This window comes from Ostrinia nubilalis, chromosome 12 (genome assembly GCF_963855985.1).
Source record: "Ostrinia nubilalis chromosome 12, ilOstNubi1.1, whole genome shotgun sequence".
In the NCBI taxonomy this organism is placed as follows: domain Eukaryota; kingdom Metazoa; phylum Arthropoda; class Insecta; order Lepidoptera; family Crambidae; genus Ostrinia; species Ostrinia nubilalis.
This window is the reverse complement of record NC_087099.1, coordinates 8925134-8943813: the sequence shown is the minus strand read 5'-3', so window position 1 is coordinate 8943813 and position 18680 is coordinate 8925134. Positions and strand designations below refer to the sequence as shown.

Here is an 18680-nt window from a genome sequence, read left to right as displayed (position 1 = left end):
TGGGTTCCTATTAGCCCCATCGCTGCTCTGGAAACTTAAATATTTTAGGCAATAATAGCTTTGTGCTAATGCCTAATTCTTAAAAACTTTAATGCCCGACAGGGTCCATAATTGTACCTATCTTTCCTTACCAATAACACCTTTTGTAAACATTATGGAAGCAATAAACTATTGAGTATTGAGTATCCACTTTCACGACAACGTACAGACGAAGGCAAATACTGTGCCTTTTCAGTGACCATAATCGTCCGTGATTTTTCGTGTACTTATTACTACGTATTCTCAACACCATAAAAATTGCCCTAGCGGGATCCGAACCGCAAAAGCAAGCAAAAGAAGCTCCAAGTTCCAGCTTTACCATCATCTTACTTAGAAATCCACTGCTGGACATAATATGCAATGGTCCAATTGACTTTCAATGAATTGGTCTTTGCTTTGCGCTTGCTCGTGCGCCGTTTCCTAAATTATCAGCTGTTTGTTCTTGTTCTCCCTCAGAAAACATATGTTCAGTTCCTAAAACACCCGACTGATAACAAGTCTCGACATGAACAGCTATTTACTTCAAACAAAATAACATAAATTACAAATGTAAAAGTTGATTGTATCAGCGTTTAGTTGCTGAACATCCTTATTGGTTTGCGCAACAAAGTTTGCGGAAACGTGATCAGTATGTTGATCTATTCTCTAATTTCTTGTAACTAAGTGGAACTACAAGTTGGACAAGATTGTTCCCGTAAACTTTTGCCCGAGATAGTTTGGTCCGGTTGAGATTTTTACTGATATTTTCTGATGGAAATAATGTAACTAGGTATCTGTCGGTACTCCCTTGATTACAAAGCATTTATAAAGATTGATTTTTACATAAGGATACATTTGAAGATTTGTGGTGCGGTAGTTCAGTGAGAATAATGCTTCTTCTCATTCAAGTAAAATGCACTCTTATAGTCAATCTGAGCTACTTCAGTTTCACACTGTCACAAGGACACTGCTCAATAGGTTAATGAAATTAAAATCGACAAAGAGTAAAATCACTTTTACTAAAATGTATTGAAAAATCAATGGTAAAACTCTTGGGATTTTTGCTCGTCATATTCATCTCGTATGAAAACTTTCGTATCAAAAGTATCCCAACGATTTGATTCGAGTTTGTGTATGGCAACAATTGACTCCGCCATCCAGACGTGGTCAACATTCAATGCAAAAAGGATATCGCTAAGTGAATACGCCCATTATTGTTATAGAAGTTTGAGTTTTATTCCTCCAGCGTTTTCTATAAAATTCGAATTATCCACGTCGCGATCAGTCCTCATTTCCTTTGAGGAAACCTCTTTTGTTGATCTGTTTCTTGTTATCCCCAAGCAGATATTATTGTGGCTGACGGTTTAGAAGCTTTGCCAAGTTATTTATAATGAGCCTCCATTTCTTTAACTTTATGATATCTTTCCTTTGCTTACATTTACCGTTCTAATGAATAAAAATGTTGGAAAAACCTTTACGCTGATTCATATAGACGTAACCTTACGTTCCGGCTCAAAGGACCATTTTTTGTTTTGGTGATCATTTTTCGTTTGAAATACGAATAAAGCTTGTTAGATCAAAAAGAATATAATGATATTCCTAGGATTATCAGTGGCTCTTATATATTTTTTGTGACGATAAAATTATTTAGATGTTATTTTACTATTTTTGATTCTAGATTATTCGTAAAAAGTAAATAACCATTGGTACTCTTTGTTTCAGAGAACTCATCCAAAAACACATGTTTTCGTCACCTACGAAAGCAGCCTGGTGGCTGGCTACGTTTTTCAGTGTTTTTGTCACAGGTGAGTTTTTATAAAATTAACAATCATCATACCGAAAACATATTTTATTATGGAAATACATTTCACAAAAAACACTTCGTCTCCTCTTTTATTAATGGATGTTTGTTAATTGAGTACGGTTGATTCGAATGTATTAATGATTTTCTTCACTAACGTACTATCGTCACACCATATTGATTACCAATGAATTATAATACATTTTGATATACAAAACTTGTCTAACGTGTCTATAGCACCAAGCTTTTAACAAAATATTTAAAAAAAGAATTAAGTAACTAGGTAGTTAAATATCCATTTAATGTATTTGACACAGATTATAAAGCTTCACTTTATATAGGTACTTTTAGCCAAATACTTACCTAATCGCACTTCGCTTAACGACACCGACAAGTTAATACCCGTCCGCGGTGGAAAATGGAATATTAATTTATTAGAAAATTCTGAAGAGTAGAGTTAAGAGCCTGTTCTTGGGCAAGCCTATAAAACCGACCAATAATAATACGGGCCCAGACGGTTATTAACTGGAAATTCGTTTAATAACTCGCAATTGTTAAAGGTAATTTTACAAGGAATAAAGATCTAAAACAATTGATAATACCAAAATTTTAAGATTTCTCGTTACATTTTACGAAAAAAATTATACATTAGCGTCTATTGTTCTTTATTTGTGAAAGAAGTAGTGAATAGGGATTTTAACTTTTACATAAAGCTTAAAGGTCGTTTAAGTTTTGCTAAGAGATTTCAACGAGGCCAAATAAAAGCGAATTTTTATCATCTGTATTTTGCTTACTTATAAATAAATAAACAAGACGCACGTTTCAATAAATTTGAGAACCCCCTCTCAATAGTCAATTTCCATACTAAATTAAACTTTTAAATTCAGAATCATCGCCCGAATACCCCTAGGTCTATCTATGAAATACGCATTCCAATTTATTTTATGCTCTATAAAGATCCGGCTATAAATTCGGCGGTAAAGTTAATTTACTCCGGCAGGTGAGATGCCGATCCAGGCCGAGACGGAGCCGGAGTTCCTGCAGGCTCTTGAAAACCACACCGTGACGCAGGGCCGGGACGTGCACTTCACTTGTGTTGTCAACCACTTGTCTAATTATAGGGTGAGTTTTGTTCTTTTGTTTATTCGTTGTAAGTTGTAATTTATTGCACACATACCTAGTAAGCAAGTAGGTACTGGGTTAGTGTGCCGTGCCGATCCAGGCCGAGACGAAGCCGGAGTTCCTGCAGGCTCTAGAAAACCACACTGTGACGCAGGGCCGGGACGTGCACTTCACTTGTGTTGTCAACCACTTGTCCAATTATAGGGTGAGTGTTCTTTTGTTTATTAGTTGTAAGTTGTAATTTATTGGCTGACTAGTTGTTAAGAGTGCCGATCCATGTGGAGAAGAACCACACCTCGACGCAGTGCCTGGACGTGCACTTCACTTGTGTGGCCAACCACCTATCTAACTATAGGGTGAGCATTGTTTAAGTTGCAGCTTTGCAACTATTGCCAGCTTTATTGATCGGTGTGAGAGTTAGTGTTAGACAAAAGGTATTAGATTTAAGAACGATACCATGTCTCTCATAGTATGTGACGTACGTAAGTGAGATCGCTATGAGGCATTCCCCGCCATCACCCGTAAACACACCGTAATATTATGTATCTCGAAGTGGATTTTCGAACTATCGTGTCTTATAGTTGAAATGGAAGGCGAAAGTTTAACATCTTATATTTGTAAGATTTTTGTACAGATTGGCATTATTGTTTATGGGATCAATAATTTGGTTTTGGGTACTAGGAGGAAATCCTTGGACAAAACCTTATTGGAAAACCGGTCCCTTTGTTTAACATCCTTAAATTCATTCCGAAGCATGATACTGCATTTGTAATGCGTGTGGCTTAAAAGCTTACAAAAAGAGAGGTAATAAAATAGTTATGCTTTTTAATTTCAGGTTTATACCTCACAAATACGTAATTTTAGCGGTTTTAAACTTTGTTGTTCTGGAATACCCACACGAGAATTTTGTCTTTTAAAATACGTTAGAAATTCTTGTGATGTTTGAGCTACCAGCTTGTTACATAACTTAGTTGGGTCGACCCAGAAGCCGGCCATTTTCAAGTTTGTCCTAAACTAGCTACACCCACGCAACAACATAAAGCTAATCTTAGTGTAGTTATAAATACACTCGGTTCTGTATGAATGGTTGAAGTTCAAAGTGTTTCTGATACTTATCAGAGGGTCTATATTTATAAATCAGCGTTTCCTAATGTATTTGAGGTTATTTAAAGCTCGGTAAACGCTCACTGTCTGACCTTTGAAGAATCAGAAACTTTCAGTGAATAATAGAAGAAAATGATACATTTTAAAACTATTTCGTAGTAGGTAATGTTAAGTACCTATATTTGTACAACCTAATTTTACACAGCAATCTTGCAGGGTTTGCTATAAATACACAATATGCTGACAGAGCGATGAAATTATGTTCCATGGTCCTATTACATGAGTGACCAAATGTCACGTGCTAAAAACAAATAATATGTTTTACAATAGCAAAGAGCATAGCACTAAAAACAGCACAGCTTCATAACAAGCTTGAAGCTATTGTTCTCCGCTTAAATTTCTATAGCCGTATCAACCCTAACTGAATCTTAAACCATTCGGATCACGTACAGTTTTAAGTGGTGACTACTCGTGTGCTACATTGGCTGCTAATTCCTATTTCACCCGGTGTACTGCAATAATCATTTTCCAAGCCATTTTAGATAGTGCTTAAACTGTTGCTTACTTTTTGAAGTTTAAAAAACTGCCTCAAGATTATTTAAGTAGGCTATTTACATGACTAACATGAAAAGGCCTTGCTTCTCAAAGTTTAAATATCTTTAGGATTTTTACCTTTTATCATGAAGAAGGTGAAGAGATTTACTATGTAAATATTCTTATAAACGAACGATAATGCCCGTCGGACTACAAAATATGAATCAGGTTGTTATCACAATACTTTGTTATTATAGGGGCCATCTATAAGTATCCCTTGTTAATTACCCCTTTCTAAAGCACCACCATTTCCGATTACTTAATTGAACTCTACCAAATTTGACATACCTAACTACCACATTGGGGACCAATTCTGCTAAATTTCGCATACCACATCAGGAGCCATAACCCCTAAACAGTCCCACAAAATGTTAGGTGAATCAATTAAGCATTTGATTGGCCTAATTCACAATGTCTATTTACCGGACCTTCCGTAGACGGTCACGCCAATTTGGGCCCATTCAGAATATTCACCCGCTTTGTTAAGTAAGATTGCATGTAAGGGAACCCGATCACGTTTTTCAGTGAAAGAACTGATTTTTCTCTTTGAATCTCGTCGAATTTTATTCTGCAGCCGACGTTCGGAACAAAATATTCAATCAGAACAAACGGTTTTGCATAATGACTTCAGTAGAGATTACTGTTATACTAAGTCTATTAACGATAAAATGATGAGTTTTTCAAAGTAGAAAGTGAACCAAAAAGCTCACAAATTTTTACAAAAAAGATCTCTAAAATGTTTTTACGAAATTATAAAGCAGTTTTAGAATCTTCGACAAAGTTCTAGGATTCGCGTCCGTTCGAAAAGCAATAAAACATTTTAATAAAAGTCCATGACAAGTGCGCTCGTTGCGGCCGCTAGCTGCAGAACAGAGGCGGAAATAATTCTCGCAAACAATGAAATTGTTACTAATTTATTTTCCGACCGCAACAAAGCGGAATGTCACGTGAAAAATGCTCAGCGGTGTGGATGGGGACTGCATTCCTCAGGTATAGGGCCATTCGCACAGGCAACAGTTTCACTAACGTTTAGTTTAATGTTCGCGGTGAAAGAAGTTGAACAGTTTTGTACATTCGCTGCAGGAATTGTTTCATTTTAGTCACTGAAATTTGGGTTGCACAATTTCTGAAGCTGGTGATTTCCAACTATAAATCATCACATACATTGGTCAAATATATTATTGTGAGGTTGGCAGATAAAGTAGTACCTAAAACACACATACTGTATGCCCCCGAGTTCAAGGCTTGTTTTATCACTCTTGTTGGTGACGTGTGATATCTATCTGTGAATGATTTAAGAGATAGAACTTACCTAGAACTTCTCTGGGAAGAAAAAATCTTATTTGGAACTCTTTTGTCTATAAAGGATGCTTTTAGAACTATTATTGTCTAAATTACATTTTATGAAACATTAAAAGTAGTCCAGTAGAATTAGCTTTTAAATCGGAAACAATTCCTACAAAAGATTTTATTGCTTTAATGGCTTCATTGGTTGCCCATTAAGACTCTCCTAAGTTTTCGACTTCGACGGAGTTGTGCTTAAGTGGTGGGGGCCCCCGAAAGGGGCGCTTTTTCGGTTTTCCAGTTATACCGCTTAAAGGACTTACCCTATCGAAAAGTGGTCTTCCTGGTGGTTGAAGGGCATTTAATTCTGCATTAAATAAGACCAAATTCATATGTTTTGAACAAACCGTTCTCGTGCAAATGTTTGGCAAAGTAGAAAATATGTGTATAATTAATGACCCTCTCCACGTCCAATGGCTCGTTACCCGCAGGCTTCCAAGTCTTGACAAGGAGCGCCTCAACCAGTGTAACCCTATCAAGGCATACGAGCTGGATTCGCCTATCCTTGTTCGTCCCAGCCGTTCCTTAACTGCGGTTGCTGCACCTCTTCTTGGCACTCACCTGAACGACTCTGTGTTACCTACTGTGGCTGCCCCTCTTTCTTGTATCCTCCTGCACGACTACGTTGCCTAGCCGTATGCCTGGTCTAAGGTTTGACGCCAAAAATCAACAACAACAAGTTCATATTAAAACGCTGAAGAGTTTTTTGATTGTTTGTTTGAACGCGCTAATCTCAAGAATTACTAGTTTGATTGAAATAATATTTTTTGTGTTGAATAGCTCATAAATTGAGGAAGGCTATAGGATATATACAATCACTCTACGACTAATAGAGCCGAAGCAGTAAAGAAAAATGTTGCAAGCACGGAAAATAGTATTTAAACTATTTTCACGCGTGCGAAGTTGATTTTGTGGCGTCGAACCTTGGACCAGGCATACGGCTAGGCAACGTAGTCGTGCAGGAGGCTGCAAGGAAGAGGGACAGCCACAGTAGGTAACACAGGGTCGTTCAGGAGAGTGCAAGGAAGAGGTGCACCAACCGCAGTTAAGGAACGGCTGGGACGCACAAGGATAGGCGCATCAAGCTTGTAAGCCTTGATAGGGTTACACTGGTTGAGGTGGCCCTTTTCAAGACTTGGAAGCATGTGGGTAACAAGCCATTGGACGTGGAGAGGGTCATTAATTATACGTATATTTTCTACTTTTCCGAACTTTAGCGCGAGAACGGTTTGTCCAAAACATTTGAATTAGGTCTTATTCAATGCAGGATTAAGTGCCCTTCAACCGCCATGAAGACCACTTTTCGATAGGGCAAGTCCTTTACGCGGTATAACCGGAAAACCGAAAAAACGCCCCTTTCGGGGGCCCCCACCACTTAAGCACAACTCCGTCGAAGTCGAAAACTTAGGAGAGTCTTAATGGGCAACCAATGAAGCCATTAAAGCAAAAAAATCTTTTGTAGGAATTATTTCCGATTTAATCAATTTTTGTGTTTAATTCTACTGGCCTAAAGTGCCAGCATAAACAAAACAGAAAATTTTAACCTGCATGCCGACGTAATTCGAGTTACGACATTAATCTTAGATGTGAAATGAAATTTGCCCCCGTATGCAGCGGCTACAAACGCTTTGTTGTGAAGACACTCGCTCTAATTGCATTGTTAAATTTAACCCCCACGTTTTGCTGCCAAATTGTTGAAATTCAACCACGAGTCGAGCAGCTATTAAGAACAATAACATCGTTGTGTCTGTTCTTTTGAATATTGAAAATGGTACTTACATGGTACATATTATCGCATTCCTGTAATAAAGTCGTACGATTTAAAACTTTACCATACAAACTTTAAAGCACATTTTTTGCGTAGTCTTGTATTCATCCGACGTTATATGACGAAAATGTCTGCGGTTAAACTGGACCATGCATAAAATACTACCTCGTATGTTAAGTTTCTTTGCTGTTCATATTTTGGCTGAAAAATGTCCGGACAACTCTTTTACGATTTTTGTTCCATTCTAAACTGGTCTAAAACGCTGTAAATTCAGCTTATGAATAGTATATGAACGCTCAGAAAAGTGGCTCGAGCGTATGTAGATTTAGCCCAAAGCAACCGAAACGCTCCCAGACAGTTAGCCATTTTAAGCTGAATTTTACTTTAATTACAAAAAAGGGAAGAAGATTTTTTGACGCGGATGCTTATTACATTCAGAAATAAGCATAGAGTTCCGATTCCATTACGAATTCAGATGAACAATGAGTAATTTCTTGAAGGGATTGATTAGATAGGTAATGCTTTGTAGTTGTGTGTCTTTTGGTATGTAGTATGTGACAAGGTTTATCTATTAATTTTCTTCAGTTTCTGTCTTGTTTATTATTTAATCAGCGGCCACAATCCAAGTGAAAAACTAAAATAGCTATTAAGCTACTTACATGACTCAATCGAAACACAGCCTTTTGTACCACAAAATACGGAATCACATATATTTTTATAGTCTATATCCCACTTATAAATCGGATTTATAGCTCTGAGTTGAGAGAACTCCAACAAAGTAGTTCATTATAATGAATGTAATGGATGCAGATTATTCAAAGTCTTCAAAAGCGGATGAGAGCTGATGAATATTTTTTTTTTTCGTTAAAGAATATTCACCATAACAGTCTTGCATCGGCGGGGTTCGACGGATTTCGATCTGGCCATTCCGGCACCTTCACCATTGGGCTATTAAAGTGTCGCTCCTTATTCATTTGTTCGGCAAACAGTTTTTTTAACAATTATTGTTGTTTTTAGGTGGCATGGATCAAGTCAGACTCAAAGGCGATTCTGGCGATCCACACCAACATGGTGGCGCTGAACCCGCGGCTGTCCGTCACGTACAACAACCACAATACGTGGAAGCTGCACGTCAGCAACGTGCAGGCCAACGACTCTGGCACCTACATGTGCCAGGTCAATACCGACCCTATGAAAAGTCAGGTAAGTTCAAATTCTATTATCAATCAATTGCTACAATAATCTATACTGTCTCAGTCACATACAACAACCACAACACGTGGAAGGTGCACGTCAGCAACGTGCAGGCAAACGACTCTGGCACCTACCTACATGTGCCAGGTCTACGGACCCTATAAAAAGTCAGGTAAATTCAAATTCGTCAACATCAATCGCTGCAGGAATCTTGACTAACTTTTATATGTGAAAGTCTCTGTAGGAACGAGAGACGAGTACGCAGTTTGTTTTTTACCTACAAGTTTTAAAACACTGAACTTTTTTTGAACATAAGTAAGCAAAGATCCTCCAGTTCAGCTAAATATGTTCGTGTAATAGGAGTGAGTTAAGAAACCCATCATATACGAGTATTTACAAAATTCATTAAGTAGGCATCTAAAAATATTAGAACTTTTGAATTTAACTTCTAAATCCTACTTATCATGCACACGACTAAATATAAATTAAAATATCTAAAGCAAACGATTCAAGCTCGCAATTTACGTACCGCACGAAATTAAGTAAAACGTGATGATACTAAAGCAAAAACAGGAAACAAGTCCGACCACGCGCTGGACTCAAAAACCACCAGTCGGATTTTAATGAAACGGGACAGTTCTAAATGAAAACGCTTGGTCAACATCTGCAATAGAAATACTAGTTTGGACTAGTTATTGCTCGTTGGAGTTAATAACGTGTCGTATAAATCTGCACATGAACTGAAGTTTAGGTTTCTAGTTTATGAATGAGGATTTTAATTTGGTTCCGAAAGAGGCAAGCTGAAAATGCTTTTTGGAGAATTTACCATCATATGCGGCTGTAGAAGTTAACGACAAATAGGAAATTTCGAATTCGTTGATCAACTCACTCATTGTGGCCAATAAAAAAGCGAATCACTTTTGAAAATCACTATTGATAATAACTACACACTACTCTTTCAAAAACTGTAATTTCCAAATTACTAAAATTACTTTCAAACTTTAGATGCAGTAGATACTAGATATTTACCCATCTTTTTACTTTATGAGCAATTGTGAAAAACTTCATTGCCTAGAACTTCTCTGGCAGTTAGAACTTTTGTTAGTGTCTCTAGCATGTATGGAATGGAATTACATATCTAAAAAAAATATCAACAACAACATTAATAGCTCAATATCAACTGCTTTTCCTCTAGATGGGGTACCTATCAGTGGTGATACCACCAGACATCGTGGACACAGTCGCAGAGGGCAGCACTGCGCAAGAAGGCGGCAGCGTCCGCCTGACCTGTATAGCGACGGGGGAACCACCGCCAACTGTGCTGTGGCGACGGGAGCACAACAAACCCATCGTCTTCAGGCATGAAGGTGGAAGGGAGAGGAAAGGTAAGTTATAGTTACTTAAGCTGGTACAGACCGACGACTTCATAAAGGTGGCAGGAAGGCGCTGGATGCAAGCCGCTACCAACTGGGCGATGTGGAAATCATTGAGGCCTATGTTCAGTAGTGACTGTCCTGTGGCTGAAGTGATGATGATTATAATAATGATAATAAAACTGGTACAGAAGGGAACTGCCTAATTCAGCGACAGCGTTTAGTTAACCTTCTCAACCCGTCAGGCCAACGTGGGGACTGGGGAGTGTAGGCCAAATCCTCTATTTTCTCTTGTGAATTAGAGAGGGTCGTGCTCTTGCCAGTGAAGACTAAATGGCCTGATGATGATGTTTAGTTAATTGCTATACGTTCCCTTTTAGCTAACTAAACGCCGCTAAATCTGATGTGCATTGGAGACAGGTACTCAAAATCAACAAACCCAATGTCTTTAATAATATCGAAGTCGGCATGGAGGTTAGGACAGTTGCTACTGTTTTACTCCTGCTGGAGATGGTATAAAAGAGCAGCACTGAGCAAAATGACGGCAGCGTTTGGTTAAAAAGATTGCTATCGTAGAACTGCCGGTGATTGTAATATGAAGATAGCAGGTTTCTCTTGGTTTTTTCTATATATAAGGTAAGTCATTCTCTTTTTTGATCTACCTAAAAAAACCTTTGCCTACCTACATGTCAATGTGCAAAATGCATGTAATACGTTGATGATATGTTATGATTTCTGTATAAACAGTTAGTAATGCCTCTAATATCTGATAATTTACCGCAACACCTAATTAGATACTTAATTGAACCACCGCGCACCGGTCATTATAATTAGGTATATAAATACATTTAGCAAAAGCACATAAACATAACAGCAGTGGACGTCTTTCGGCTGAAACGAACATAAACATGGCAATTAAGTACGGTATTTCTGTATCATGTTTCGCGAAATGTAAGTGTTTCATCGAATCTAGTAGGTACTTCCAGGAATTTAATGATAGCTCCATCTTGATAAATTAAGTTACACAAGTCTTATAATTTAATAATTGTATCATAATTGAATCAATTTAGAGCCTTCGCTTTGTGGTCTAATATCTTTAGCTAAGTTTGTGACGTAATTGTCAAAGACCAATAATATGATTTACCTGAAAGTGACGCAGAATATCTTATCAGGATGTTAGAAATCATGTTAGTTGCGGTAAATGTTCAATGTTACCACGGTAGGCGGAAGAAATATATCCAAGACAACTAACTATATTTCCTGATTGTTTATAGTGAATATAAATATTAAGTATGAGTAAACATTTTAATTATTTTAATATCCATGTAGGTAGTGATGGAAACCATCAAAAAGGGAGTCATCCAAATGAGGTTATCCTAACCTTTGAAGAGTTAATTGTCGAATAGACAAGTCGTAGACTTACTTATCTTACCTCACACCTTTCACAAAATCCGCACCGATCTTATATCGTATAGCAGACCCAAAGGACTCCATAATTGGGAACGCTCACACATTTTATAAAGGTGAACAAAACGCTGCTCTTTACTACCTAAATGCCCATTCTGTGCCTACTTATCCTTATTATCGTAACGTCCTGTTAAGTTAAACAATTACGAGTTTACGAGTGAAATGGACAAAAATTTAAACAACTTTTCCCCGCTCAAAATTGAATAAGCCGAGGTAATAGGGCTGGAAGAACCATTTTTCTTCAAACAATTTTTGATTGTGCGAGCGGTTAACGTCCCGTTTGTGTTAAAGCCTGGCGAAACCCTGTTAAAATAGACCGAGCCCAAATGTAGACCCAAAGTAAGGTAAGTAATCAACTTAGCTCGCTTGCTGAATCTCTGTGCCTGATATTAGGCTCTTTGACTACATTTAGCCCATAGACTGGGTGGCGAAGTCTCATAAGCAAGATTTATGAGTTAGTTCTTATACAGTGTGTCCGGGCATGTAGTGATCAAACTTTAAGGGCGTAATCTATGGACAATTTTATCGATGAAAATACTTCAAATTTGGGGCCTGACCCATTTCTCGAAAAATTACATCGATTTAAGTTTTTAATTTTTAGTTTACACCTCTTCTTTAAAAAACAAGTGAAAGCGTGGGTAGCTTAACATTGATAGGCAAATATTTTATATCATGCGATAGCCAATAAAATTATCTATTAGTAGAAGAAGAAAGCAGACACAAGTTTCATACATTTTATGGGAGTAAGAATGGATTTAATTAGAAAAATACATTACTTTTTTCACTTCTTTTTCAGTTATTTTCCAACACAAGAAAAACCAGGTCGTTAAGGTATGTTTTATTTGCATTGTATTTTTAGTATTTGAGCTATTCTACAAAACGAATGTAAATTTATTAGTCTACGTCTATTAGTTTCGACGTAATTGTTGAACAAAGATACCCCTTCCCAGCGGTTTCCATAGTAATCGGAATAGGTTGTGTGATTCTTTCAGGCAGTGCATTTTCGCATGTCGCGTGCGCTATGGAAACCGCTGGGAAGGGGTATCTTTGTTCAACAATTACGTCGAAACTAATAGACGTAGACTAACAAATTTACATTCGTTTTGTAGAATAGCTCAAATACTAATAATACAATGCAAATAAAACATACCTTAACGACCTGGTTTTTCTTGTGTTGGAAAATAACTGAAAAGGAAGTGAAAAAAGTAATGTATTTTTCAAATTAAATCCATTCTTACTCCCATAAAATGTATGAAACTTGTGTCTGCTTTCTTCTTCTACTAATAGATAATTTTATTGGCTATCCCATGATATAAAATATTTTCCTATCAATGTTAAGCTACCCACGCTTTCACTTGTTTTTTAAAGAAGAGGTGTAAACTAAAAATTAAAAACTTAAATCGATGTAATTTTTCGAGAAATGGGTCAGGCCCCAAATTTGAAGTATTTTCATCGATAAAATTGTCCATAGATTACGCCCTTAAAGTTTGATCACTACATGCCCGGACACACTGTATATGGCCGGCGTAAAACACAAATAGGTTTTCGTAGTGCAGTGGTTTTGTCTAGAAAATTGTTTATTTTACATCTTACATTAAAATATTTAAAATAAAGTATTAATTCTCACAAATCTTATAGGTAAATTTATTATTCTGTAGTATCTACAACATTATTCAGTCCTGAAAGGGGGAGAAAGAAAACTTTTTAACAATTTAAATGACCAATTGATTTCATTGTCACAACAAGAAACTTATTAAAATGGGCAAAGATACTCTATTTCTGATCATGCCCAAAAGATGATGAATTTAGGAACATCTAACAAAATCTCATAAATGGTTTCACAGTGTGGCAGTTACCCTAGGCATATAGTCTTATTAATATAGTTAGGTACATGCAGCGAACGCTGAAGCAGCGGTAATAGGTCGGAAAATATCGTGAATTGAACGCTTCCCGGGAGCAGGAAGAAGGTTAACTCGGGCTGCCGCTAAACGCTCATTGTTCACTATACACAGTGTATAACTGTATACTGTATACAGTGTGTAACAGTATACGGAGTGTTCTAGCTGCATTTTAATTCACTTCATTAATTCTGCTGCGGTATCGGCTGTGTTTATGTAACAAACCTAAATGTAAAGTTGCGGTCTTTTAACCTTTTGTGCAGTCAGTTTTTTAGGGAGAGCACTTTAGAATTAATGAAAAACGGGCATTGGAGATACATTTAGGAACTGGGTATAAGTCTAACACATAATATTATTCGATAAGTACACAGAAAGTAGTCGAATACCGGGAATTTAGAGGTTGTCTTGCAAACATATGAAGACAATGGATTTCTGTGGAACAGGGGTGAAGTTTCTTCCCAGAAAATAATTATTAATATGTTTTATATTTCGTTAACATGATGTGTTAAAAGAAAATGTACTTACTAATTCGTAATAAAGTTTTTTTGCGATAGTAATCTAACTTTATGTTTTTATAAGATAACACCGAGTAACATTCCACTTAATATATTTCATTTTGAAATGTGTATTAGCTAACTAAAATCTGTTCCCTAAGTAAATTATTTTCTACAGCATTTTGCAGTGAATTTTTCAAACGTAGCGCAGCATCCGTCCACTATTCTAACTATTCGCGCGAAAGAATTTCTCATTGCACTCGTTTCTAAGGTTTTTAAAGGTGTTTAATGTGAACAGAGGGAGTGTTCGTTCATAAAAAGTATTTGATGCGAACAATAAAACAGAAACTGAACGGATTGGATTTTATTCGTCGTAGTTTCGTTATCATCACTTGTTTGAAGTCTCTAATGAAGCTCTAGTAAGGAATTTCGTGTAAAAATAAAATTGATTGTAGCGATGTTGTTCAGAATTTTCTCGTAAATCCAGTATTGAACTTAAGTTCTAAGATTTCTATTGTTCTTTATAGTTCTATTATTTTCTGTATAGTTCTATAGTTCTTTATAGTTATATCTTTATAGTAGTGAATAGTTCTATAGTTCTTTATAGTTATATCTTTATAGTAGAGAATAGATCTTACTTTTTACAAGCTTTATTGTACCTATCCTTTATTTTCTTGGATTAATTGCATTGCTTACTTACACTAGGTATATCAGAATCCTTTTAACAAATTATAAGTATAGACATTATAAACATTTTCCGCATTCAAACCAATCTAACCTACTTGATAATGGTAAAATTAATAAATTAGTAAAATATGATTATTGTATTTTCACACTTTTTTTAAATTTTACTAAAAATATGGCTACTTATAAGTTACCAAATACTAACACGCGTTTTAATTTTATGAACACCTGATAGATTGGTATAAGTACCTACCAAAACGAAGATTTCAGCTTGCCATTAAACTGATTACAGTAACAACTTCGAAAGAAAACTCGATAATGCAATGAAAACAAAACTGCGTGAAACGCAAATTGACTTTCCAGGGACGATATGATTCGTCGACGAAGTTTATCCAGTTAAGAGGCGCGATGGCGCGGAAAATATCGAGCGCACCATGCAACTTGTTTTCTTCCACTTATAAGAAAACCAAAGGGAAAATAGAACAGCCACACTACTCAGATTACTTCTAATATGTAGAGACATAATATAAAAAATATATATTTATTGCACTATGTGTGCTTGGCGCTATGTGTAACCGATTTATGTACTCACTCGAATAAGAATAAATCTTGAGAACAACGCGCCAACGCGCTGTGCCCGTGTGTGCAGTCTAGCCAAGCTCTGCATGGAGTGTACAGGTCTTTAAGACACTGTTTACGAAAACCCTCCCATACTTTTTATACCCGTCTGTGAACCAAGGCCCGCTTGAGAGATGGCGAGATGAAGTCTAAAGTATCTACATAACTCAAAGCCTGCCTCTCGAGGTTGGCAGTTACTTATTTTAGTTTTAACATGAATACTTAAGTAACTATAATGTAACTAATGGGCTCATGACCATACTCCTTAATCCATCTCTTAATAGTCCAGTAGAATTAGCTTTTAAATCGGAAATAATTCCTACAAAAGATTTTATTGTTTTAATGGCTTCATTGGTTGCCCATTAAGACTCTCCTAAGTTTTCGACTTCGACGGAGTTGTGCTTAAGTGGTGGGGGCCCCCGAAAGAGGCATTTTTTCGGTTTTCCGGTTATACCGCGTAAAGGACTTACCCTATCAAAAAGTGGTCTTCATGACGGTTGAAGGGCACTTAATTCTGCATTGAATAAGACCAAATTCATATGTTTTGGACAAACCGTTCTCGCGCTAAAGTTCGGCAAAGTAGAAAATATACGTATAATTAATGACCCTCTCCACGTCCAATGGTTTGTTACCCACAGGCTTCCAAGTCTTGAAAAGGGCCACCTCAACCAGTGTAACCCTATCAAGGCTTACGAGCTTGATGCGCCTATCCTTGTTCGTCCCAGCCGTTCCTTAACTGCGGTTGCTGCACCTCTTCCTGGCACTCACCTGAACGACTCTGTGTTACCTACTGTGGCTGCCCCTCTTCCTTGTATCCTCCTGCATGACTACGTTGCCTAGCCGTATGCCTGGTCTAAGGTTCGACGCCAAAAATCAACAACAACAAGTTCATATTAAAACGCTGAAGAGATTTTTGTTTGTTTGTTTGAACGCGTTAATCTTAAGAATTACTAGTTTGATTGAAATCATTATTTTTATGTTGAATAGCTCATACATTGAGGAAGGCTATAGGATATATACAATCACTCTACGACTAATAGAGGCGAAGCAGTGAAGAAAAATGTTGCAAGCACGGGAAATAGTATTTAAACTATTTTCACTCGTACGAAGTTGATTTTGTGGCGTCGAACCTTGGACCAGGCATATGGCTAAGCAATGAAATCGTACAGGAGGGTACAAGGAAGAGGGGCAGCCACATTAGGTAACACAGAGTCGTTCAGGAGAGTGCCAGGAAGAGGTGCATCAACCGCAGTTAAGGAACGGCTGGGACGAACAAGGATAAGCGAATCAAACTCGTGAGCCTTGTTAGGGTTACACTGGTTAAGGCGACCCTTTACAAGGCTTGGAAGCATGTGGGTAACAAGCCATTGGACGTGGAGAGAGTCATTAATTATACTTATATTTTCTACTTTGCCGAACTTTAGCGCGAGAACGGTTTGTCCAAAACATATGAATTTGGTCTTATTCAATGCAGGATTAAGTGCCCTTTAACCGTCATGAGGACCACTTTTCGATAGGGTAAGTCCTTTACGCGGTATAACCGGAAAACCGAAAAAACGCCCCTTTCGGGGGCCCCCACCACTTAAGCACAACTCCGTCGAAGTCGAAAACCTAGGAGAGTCTTAATGGGCAACCAATGAAGCCATTAAAGCAAAAAAATCTTTTGTAGGAATTATTTCCGATTTAATCAATTTTTGTGTTCAATTCTACTGGCCTATAAGTTTACACACGTTTTGTTGCTGTGGCGTGAATCTCATGTGCGGTGACCCTAACACTTTCATATAAATAATTGCGATAAGCTTAGTAGTTTCTATATTACGTCATTAGAGGAATTGAATGAACCCAAAGTGTCTGCTCTCGTTGTGCTAGATTTTTTAAAATACCTTTCATCTTCTAGTTGAGATGATGTGCTTAAATAAAATCATTACCTTTATTACTGTTACTTTTAAGGGTCTTTACTTTTTATTATGTAAATAATATAGGGTGTTTCCATTACATTAATTAAATATCCTACAGTTGTACAATGCTCTATAATTATATTCTAAACCTATTTAAATTATACGAGTAAGAATGAGTTATGACGAGACTCTTGAATGTCCAAGTAGATTTTTTGTAACTTGTGTCTCTGTCTATAATTCACTAAACTATTTACGCGTACTTTCCTACATTCCATAACGTTCCAATACTACAGCTTTATACAGTTCTTAACAAAATTATCAGCAGTCACATACCCGGTGCATTTCAAAGTATTTTATAGATAGAAACGTCAAAACTATCAGAGCAAAAGCACACGATGTGTTGCGGAGCCGCATCGCTGGCACACGATATTTATATGTAAGACGACGCAGCGACACCGCTCCGGCGTCGCACCGCGCCGCAACGCATCGTGTGCTTTGGCTCTTATTGTCAATGATTTGAAATGTGCAAAGTTCTCGAATAAACATCGCTGGGACGAATAAAACCGCGCCGCATCTGGCTAAGCCCGGCTCTATACTTACTCACATGGATTTCATTATACTACTGTGCATAACTTCTCTGGATTTTTCCAGGACTCGTTCGGTTGGGACAACGATTATGTGGAATTGACTGAAACTTTTTGAACAAAAGACCACTTATTATTATTTGATAAGTACCTATACAAATTGTAAGTAATAAATTATTTTAATAATGTATCCTATCGTTGTAACTACTAGCTAATAGCATTCAACCTGTTAACTAGAAACCCGGCAAAGGTTAGGTTAGGTTCGCGTGCAGAAGTTATCGCAACATAATAATTATGATTTCTAAATTATGGAGTAGTTAATAAACTTCATATTGATAAGTACACAGAAGTGGAAAACCTTGGGGGAGGCCTTTGTCCAGCAGTGGACGTCATTTGGCTGAAACGACGACACAGAAGTTAGACATTTTATTTTACCGAATTTGTCTTAGCACTTAGGCAGGTTTATTAAATTATTATTATGCATTTTATGGTCAAAAAATTTAGTATTCTATCCATACACCTTCGCCGACAAAAATGCATGATTGCAGTAACTCCTCCATATCTTTTACTGAGCACTAACTGGAAAATAAAATTCTATTCTATCTCTTCGAATAATAAGACAAACGATCCCTCCTTTAAAATATAGATGGCATCATAAAAGAGTTGCAAATACTCCAGTAGATAGGAGTATCTGAATTTATACGCTATGAATATCCTCG

At 37.1% G+C, this 18680-nt stretch overlaps 1 protein-coding gene across 1 annotated transcript in view; it reads left to right on the top strand.

The window, feature by feature from the left end:
* LOC135076908 (lachesin-like) overlaps positions 1 to 18680 on the top strand; it is a 105002-nt gene that overhangs the window by 53257 nt on the left and 33065 nt on the right. Inside the window, exons 2-5 of the mRNA XM_063971420.1 lie at positions 1741 to 1823; positions 2820 to 2941; positions 8769 to 8954; positions 10141 to 10330. Coding sequence (XP_063827490.1) covers positions 1741 to 1823; positions 2820 to 2941; positions 8769 to 8954; positions 10141 to 10330 — 581 coding nt within the window. The remainder of the gene's footprint in view (positions 1 to 1740; positions 1824 to 2819; positions 2942 to 8768; positions 8955 to 10140; positions 10331 to 18680) is intronic.